The 8,900-nt window shown below is 31.5% G+C and overlaps 1 protein-coding gene across 3 annotated transcripts in view; it reads right to left on the bottom strand.

Annotated features, from left to right (window-relative positions):
* ohgt (ohgata) overlaps window positions 1-8,900 on the bottom strand; it is a 23,269-nt gene that overhangs the window by 1,717 nt on the left and 12,652 nt on the right. For all 3 annotated transcript variants that reach the window (XM_024363317.2, XM_014436550.3, XM_067044675.1), the window contains 3 exons: window positions 7,617-7,738; window positions 5,057-5,202; window positions 4,791-4,984 (listed from right to left, as the gene is read on the bottom strand). In XM_024363317.2, coding sequence (XP_024219085.1) covers window positions 4,791-4,984; window positions 5,057-5,202; window positions 7,617-7,738 — 462 coding nt within the window. The remainder of the gene's footprint in view (window positions 1-4,790; window positions 4,985-5,056; window positions 5,203-7,616; window positions 7,739-8,900) is intronic.

Genomic DNA, 8,900 nt, shown 5'->3' with positions numbered 1-8,900 from the left:
ACTATAAATAATATAGTAAATAAATTATGTGGGGTTAAGAAAAAAATACAGGCAGATATGGTCATTTGGTGAAGCAAAATCAATTATTGGGAATATTAAAAGTAAGAAGGGACCCAGTTAAATATTTCTAAGACATCGCCTAGCAACAGGCTGACCATATTAGTTTTTAAATGAGTTCTGGCTAATTAGTGGCCATGATCGTTTGTAACCAGCCTAGTCTGAGTTCATTAGATGTTATTTATTGAAAATTTTTTAGTATTTTAGTAACCATTACAGTCCGAAACCAAACCTTTTCTGCATTTTGATTTTAATGAGTTCCAGCTAATTAGTTGCAATGATAGTATCTAAGCAGCACTGTCTGTGTTCATAACGTGTTAGTTTGGCCATTTTTTCATAATACGCATAATGACTGTTAATTGTGATTAATATAATTGATGATCACCATTGTGGTGACTAAGTTAAATTAAATTAGACTATTGAATACATAAGCCAACATAGTCGTGGGTCCACTTTTGAAAGAAACGAAGCGCCTATATCTTCCCATAAATATTCCTACACTACTGTTACGACCAGAAATATCTTGCCCCGACCCATCGGAGTAGATCATCCTTTCTTCAGCAATGTCTTTTCTCGTCTCAGACCCAGGGGAGTCGCCACCACAGTAAATAGTCATCATCCAGTACATTATTTTATATATAAATATTAATTTTGTAAATTAGTTTCTTTTGTTTTCATAGTTTATTTACCTAATTTTATTTTATCTGAAAGGCTTTTTTATTTTACTTTTATTCATCTTTTGTTTATTTTAGTTTAAGTTTTTTTTTCAAATGTTTAGATTAACCAAATAAATGTTTATATCCGAACCAGCTTGTTTTTGTTCTTTTAAAGCTTTCCAACAAAAAGACAGTCAATTTGAGGTGGCTTTAACAGATGTATTAAGGAAAAGGTTCTCAAATTATTTTTTCCATCCAAGTGAAGTTCGTTGAACCAGTCTTTAAGGATGTTTACTTCCCACCTTGTTAATCGATCATTCGTGGATAATTTATTTAAAAAAAAAAAAAAAAGGCATAATGAGTAATAAAACTTTTATATTGGATTAAATTTATGACACTAGAATTAGAAAAATAAAGGAAACAGAAGTTTAATCTAATTCCAAACTGAATCAATAAGAAAGCTATATTATAGCAGGATCTAGCAATAACAACATTATAACAGGAATTAGCAATAAAAACAAACAATGATTCGCATTGTTACCGTTTGCAATGGTATTAGAGGTCATATATCTTACTAGCAGTAATCTTTTTGTAAACATTTCATTGTTGAGGACAGAATAAATTTTCCACGTATTGACCAAATATACCTGTAATTCTTCTATTTACTCCTTTGTTTTGCAGCCCACAACAATGATTTTGAGTAGGGCGTTAAACTGTCATTGAAGAATACCTTCCTGCCTTTATTGCCAAGCACATTGTTTTCACTCTTTAATTTTGCCACTTTACTTTTTGAGACCCAATTGGTTCTTATAGTCGTTGTAGAACACATTATTAGAATTCCTCCTGAGAATTATTTTTCTTTCTTCTCCTTTTTTATTGGTAAGCATTTACAATAAACTATTTCATCTTTAGAATATTGCAATTTGATGTTTTTTGCAACTGACTCCAATACTTACTCCAGATTTTCATTATTTTGTTGTCGAATACCTTGTACTGTGGATTTCAAAATTATTTATCCTTTCTTTAGATAACAATTCGTTGAGCTGAACTCGCATGTACTCAATTTCCGTTTCAAAGTCAATACATTTCTTATCAATTGTTTTCAGTTCTTTCCGTAGTTCTCTATTTTTAATTCCCTCAGTTCCTTCAAGGCCTTACAAATTTTTTGGAGTAAAATTGAAGAAAATATTCTAGTTTATTAAAATCAGCCTTCAGAGACTTGATCGATGAAACCTAAGTGTCGTAGTTTGTAGCAACTGGAAGCAGTTTATCTAACTTTCCATGAATTCCATTTAACCTTTCTGTGACCAAAGAGTTGAATTTTTCCTCCTTTCTACAACTTACGCACCTCAAGGATTCTTTTTTTGTTTGGGCCATATTCTTACAGCATGCTTTTACACCGCTACATTGAAAATGCAGACCGTTCTAACATATTGAACAGGTAATGAAATCACCGTCCTTGGGCAGTATTTCTAAACATGTTTTGCAGTACTCCATTTGAAAGATTTAAATACAATTTTTATTACTAATCATAAAATAAGAAGTTAGCACAATCAATGAGTCTAACAATCGCACACAGAGCAGTAAACACGTCCAGACTCCATGAGCACCCACAGCAGACTGTTCTTTCTTATTATTAATTTTTTTTCCTGACACTATATTTATTTTAGCTTATCTTTTTTTTTTACTCATGTATGTTACTGTACATCTTTTATCCCTTTTACCATTTTTTTTTTCTTTCTTGCCCATTGTATCTTTGATATATATATATATCATTTTCATCCATACATTTCATAGTGTTGATTTAAATTGTTTTCAATAATTTGAACACTACTTATATACCTTATTATGTTAATTCCATTGCTCATCATTTAAATTTTCTTCTGCACCATTCATTATTTTTATTTCTTGAACACTTTCTGGTTTTTAATATTTTCATCATTTGTTTTGTATTACTCATACCTTTATAATATTATATTTTATCTTCCATTGTTATCGATCAACAACTATCTACTTAATTCATTGTTATGAATATTTCCAAATGTGTGTGTTTATTGTTTTCCTTTATTTTATATTTCTCTGAGTAATGGTTATCTCTTTTTTGCTTTTTAAGTTCTGATTAAGGCCTGAGATTCAGGTCAAAATGTCGGCACAAATAAATAATTTTTTTGCTGGCTGCACCCCCAATATGAATTAGGTGACAGAGGGAAATACCCAGGAATTGAAATTAGTTTTACTCTGTGCCACAAGCAATGGAAAAACTGAAGATAGTTAAAGCGTGTATTACTTCAGCATTCACCAACTCAAGTGGTTGGTAGCCAAATGGATCCTTCCTGACACTGAATGTCACAATTTCTTTGAGTGCATTGTGGCTTCCATGCAATGACCCATCATTAAAGGAAAGACACATTAACCCCCTATATCCCAGCTGAGGGATACTGTAAGCTTGTGAGCACCTCATCATGATCTGTACATTTGAGGCAGAAAAAATAATTAAATACCAACACATCGCTCTGGAGACATCTGGTCACAAGCATCATTTTGTAGGACACCTTTATAATTCTTTCTGACTTTAATAATTCCTAAGAAATGTTTCCAGAATGAAGCATTTTTTTTTAATGATATAAAGTTTTCAGTTGTTTCTCAGTAGATGTGTATATTTCAGTAACTAATTTAGAGTGAAATTCAACAATGTAACATTTATATTTTATGGTTCAAAATTTAACCAATGCTTTGAATTCCATTTTAGGACTAAATTTCAAAATTAAGATTTTGATAAGAACAAGTCACTAACTATAGACAGACCCTATGTATATCAAAAAAAAAATTTTAACATATATATCAAACCTACATAAATTTAGAAAAAGTTAAATCATTTCCACTAGTAAAGGATTGAAAATTACAATTACAAATTTTAATAAAGTAAGTTTTCTCCATATCTGTTCACTCTTATTTTACATTGACAAAAAACATACACACTTCCTTTTGTTTATTTTTTTATCTAGAAAAAAGAAAAAATGTGCTTAAAATGAGGATAGATCCCCTATAAATACAAAGAAATATGTAGTCACTTTAAGTAGGTAAACATTTTTTCTTTCAGTACATGACTAGCTCGTGTTTGTTTTCAACATTTTAAAAAACTCTTAGATACCAGTTTTTAAAGAAATAATAAAATTTTTCACAACCATTTGATCATAATATTTTTCCAAAAATCATTAAAATCTTTCATAAGTTGACAAAGCACATAATAATAAGTTGCATATTCATATTTCAATCATTTTAATGCCTTAACACCAATCTGTCAATATAAAGAAAATTTTGTCAAATTGGTTAGACATGTGGCTCAATTACATTTTTATATTCCCGACCAGGGGTCATCCCATATATCTGACTTTTCCTAAAACTTTCCACTAGAACTAGCTGGATAAAATCAACCATGTAGTTTTTCACCTCATACAGAATAAAACAAATAACTACAAATATTGGTATAGAACTTGAAACATTGTTTCTCACTTGCCACTATGAAATACCCTCAAAAATTGTTTTAAATTTATGTTTAAAAGGATGATAGAGAAACTTTTTCATAGAACCACATTTTGGACTAACTATCTGACTGAAAAATTTGTGAAGTTCAAAAGTGAACCCTAATAACTAATAAAAATATTACAAATCATTTAAACAATTGATAGATATGTCTAGAAAATAATAGTAAGGGATTCTCACCACCTTCTGACCTTTTTGGTCAAGTATAAGATTGAATATTCAAAAATTAATCTGGTTATATCCACATTTCTGACATTTTTCACATTGAACACACCAAATAAACATTAAAAATATGATTATGATGGCATTGCATGGCATGAATTCACTTAATAGCAGGGAAATGCTATCACACACACATATATATATCCTTAAAAGGATATCAGCATTTTGTTTTCACACAAGTACCCACACTTTTTCCTCTCTTATTGAGAATCACTCTTACAAGGCGATCCATAGCTTTCTTTTTACAAGTGATGATACATTTTATTTAAGATACATTATTTACAAGTGATGATAAATAAACAGTATACATACCCTGGGAACCAGCTGAAGTGGGTAGAAGGTCCTGATATTGAGATAACGTTTTCCACTTTTAATAAAGTAAGGGTATCATGATGATAACCTTCAGGATTCACATAAGTCCCTTGGGCACCCTCAACAGACATAGCAAAACAGTCAGTCTGCTTACCTATAACTGCTCTACAAGTTCCACAAATAAATTGATGACACTGGAAATAAATTAAAATTTAAGGCATTTAATAACAGATAAAATATGAATTAAAAAAAAAAAAAAGCATTACCTTCCGCAAAAAATTCAGGAGCCACCTTAGCCTTGGTATGGGAGAATTCAGAGCTAACATAAAGAGCCTTTTTTCAGAATCCAGTTGGCTTGCGATCCAGAAGGATAACTCAGTTGGATCTTTAGGCATTACATTTTCAACTTTATCTACAGAAATAAAAAGGCAGGGGTAATCATTACTTCCAAATAAAACACTTCATTAATCAAGGAAATAAAAAAACAAATTTGGTACAGTACCCGAATCACACAACTTTTACTTACCAACCTAAATTGGAGTTTAAATTAATCCTAGCTCGTTTCAGAATAGATATGTATTATATATATGTTTAGTATAGTATATGTTTGTATACTGTAATAATATTGTAGCAGGCACCAGCAACCCACCAGAGCGCAGCACTACAAGCCTCTCAGAAGCTAAGCCAAATGTACAAATTGTTATCATTGTAAAAATATTATATCTTGTACAAATGTTTATAGTTTTATATGTAATATGTAATGATGTTATTTAAAAAATAAAAAGGATTGAGCAAAAAGAGCCTACCGAACTATCTCAAGTAAGAGTTGGAAGTGTGAACCCTCAGTGATAACTGATCACATCAGCCCTTTAATTATCACTGCGCTAATTTTTTTCTTTTTTTTTCTAACCTCCTATTTATTTATTTTCAATCAGTTACAATTATATATATTTTACTTAACCTAAGAAAAATTAAATAAACATATAAAATGTAAATATTTGTATATATACTTTTTCCTAGGTTAAGTAAAATATATATAATTGTAACTGATTGAAAATAAATAAATAGGAGGTTAGGAAAAAAAAAGAAGCTAATTAAGCACCACCAGCCGGAATGATCCCTCCCCATTCTCTGTTAGCTCCCCAGCTATCACGCCACTCATGTACAAACCGCCTTCAGCGGACAATGTTTTTCTTCATCTTATAGTGCCATCAGGCAAAACAAGATAAAATGTAAATATGTGTATATATAAGTTTTCCTAGATTAAGTAAAATGTATATAATTGTAATTGATGCAAAATAAATAAATAGGTTAGAAAAAAAAAAAGCTAATTAAGTTTCACCAGGAGGAATAGCCCCTCCCTATTCTCAGTGAGCTTCAGGCAAACACATGCCATCACCAACGACACCGCCTTCAGCGGACCCGGCAACCTATCTTATAATGCCATACTGGCAAAACAAGATGCTTTAATCGCCAGCATATGTACATATATTTTCTCTTCGTATATATTGTAATTTGTTTGTTTTTATTTGGTTTAGGAGGTAAGAAAAAAAAACAAAAAAAAAAAAACTAATTAAGCTTTCATCTTATAATGCCGTAAGGCAAACCAAGATAAATTGTGGATTGTAATATATAATTTCCTAGGTTAAGTATATGTATATATTTTAATTGTTTAGATTTTAATAAATAGGAGGTAAGAAAAAAAAGCTAATTAAGCCTTTCCCAGGTCTAAACATAGCACTGGTGGCGTATACGCAACTAAGATTGTAACCTGATCTTCAATGGCTACACTGGTCCGTCCACTTCATCTCCATAACCAAGAATGTAACCTGATCCTCAACAGCTACACTGGTCTGAACGCTTTATCTCGGCAACCAGTGTAGATGATCAGGTCTCTCCCCAATTCTAGTCCATCCGCTTAATCACGGCAACTAGAGCTGTACCTATCCTTATCAGCTTACTGGTCCGTCTGCTTCATCTCGGCAACTAGTAAGCTGGCTCTTGACAGTTCTAGTCCGTTCGCTTCATCTCGGCAACTAGAACTGTTACTCAACCTCAGACTCTCTATTACCTAGACCTCCTCTACCTACGTCAGTGTCCAGGGCTCATCCGCTGACACGGCCGTTCCTTACTTACTATTGAATCACCTTGTCGAGGGCCTTATGTAAAGTGGTTACCAGGCTGGAGAACCCCCTAAGACTAGACTAACCTCAACAATATTATACATTGACATAATGTAATAATTTTAATTAAAAACATTTGAGTCGATATCAAGAAAATTGAAGAAAAAAAAATGTGAAAAACTGACTCTATAAAGTAGCACTTCGGATTAGTGAATTTTATTGAAAAAGTAGCTGTCATATCCCAAGCCTATACCTGCGTCTCAATTATGTAATTTCAATATTGTATAAATTTAACCATTTTTTACTTCTATTAAAAATTTGAAGTGATTCATTATTTAAAATAAGCACAAGTAAATGTACTTCAGAGGAAGATTTTATGAAATTTGTCATTTAAGCCCTGTCAGACTATTTCAATAAAGATAAGACCTAATTGATATTACAGACCATTTAATTGTATGTTGACATGGCGAGTTTAATCACAATCATTAGTCTTTTTGAGAAAATTTAATCAATATGAAAAACTGATTCTTATAGCTTAAATAAGTTATTTTAACTAAATTAAGTTATATTAATAAGTAATATTATATGCTAAATTAAGTTATATTAAATTTCAGTATTGCAAAATTTTTCGTTTTTGATCAAGGCTGTTCACATACATGCATGCACTTATTCCATACATAGGTAAGTGAAAGTAAAAAATTACCTTTTCTAAGACCTTGCTTTAAAAACGTTAAATCATCACAACGTTGAACCAGTTTGTCAACATCATACATATCATATACCCATTTGGGCCATGCTAGCATAAATGATTCCATCTTTCTGCATCTGCAACAATTAAAAATTAATTTTAAAAAATCCTGTATTTATCGATAATTTTATTACCAACAATGAAATTTAAAACAAATAGCAACATTTCCAGAGCAAAATACATCAATCCTGCAATATCTCATGATTCTCAATCATACAGTATGTTTGGGAGGGCATAGTGGTAAATTTATAAACTGACAAAACCATTTTATTTATTTTATGATTAATTTCAGATTTTCATTGTAGGTCCAGTGTAACAAGCCAGGATTTAAACGAAGTTCTTCTTTCACCATAAAAAGCTCACACTGTTTCCAATACACAACATCAATAAGCCTCTAACATAAAAGGAATAAAATTAGACATGGCTATAATAAGTTAAGAGGGATAAATCCATCAGGAACTTGAAATGGGATAATGATATACGTATCTATGTCAGAGAGGAAATGATGCTACCCTCTTCCCCTCCCCTCCCCCTGGACGAGCAAGAATTTTAAGAGGGTTTCATATGATCACACATGTCCTGAGGGTGTATATCACCATAAACCGCTAACAATCATTAATGGTTTTTGAAAATTTGCATACTGACAGCACGGAAAATTGAAGAAACTTTTATAATTTGATTTCCCATGAGGATTAGTTAACATCATTTGAGTTTCCACAACCAACTGTGGGGACTAAATAAATAAAATGGCTAAGATGATGATGACCCTACAATAAATAAATGCCTCAATTATGCAGATGAATTCTAAATAGAATACTGAAACAATGCTACTCTGAAAATTTGTTCAATTTTGGTCTTAGTTTGCACACGCATTGTCTAAATCTGTAAAAATAATGTTTGGAGTTATTGGCTATTGAAGCCTCCAAGACATGTCCGACAAAAAAGAGTGCCACATAAGAATTAATCTAAAAACTTCATTTCATATCAGATTCTCTAGAAAAAAGTACTATTTCATAGGAAATTCCAGAATTAGGTAGAGTATTCTAGATTGGTCAAGGAGGCTTCCAATAGGAATGTTCAAATGCCAGTCACGATGACGACAGATTATTGTTATAAAAGCAATTGATTGAACAATTTTGTCCCATCTTTGTTCGATTTCCCAAACTGTTTACCCACAAAATACTTAAAAATGTTGAGTATAAAAGAGGGGAGTGTCAATCAAGTCTTGAACATCCTATA

This window comes from Halyomorpha halys, unplaced genomic scaffold (genome assembly GCF_000696795.3).
Source record: "Halyomorpha halys isolate HHAL.00 unplaced genomic scaffold, Hhal_1.1 Scaffold1987.1, whole genome shotgun sequence".
NCBI classification, from domain to species: domain Eukaryota; kingdom Metazoa; phylum Arthropoda; class Insecta; order Hemiptera; family Pentatomidae; genus Halyomorpha; species Halyomorpha halys.
Note: the sequence above shows the minus strand (reverse complement) of the source record. Positions and strands in the feature narration are given on the sequence as shown.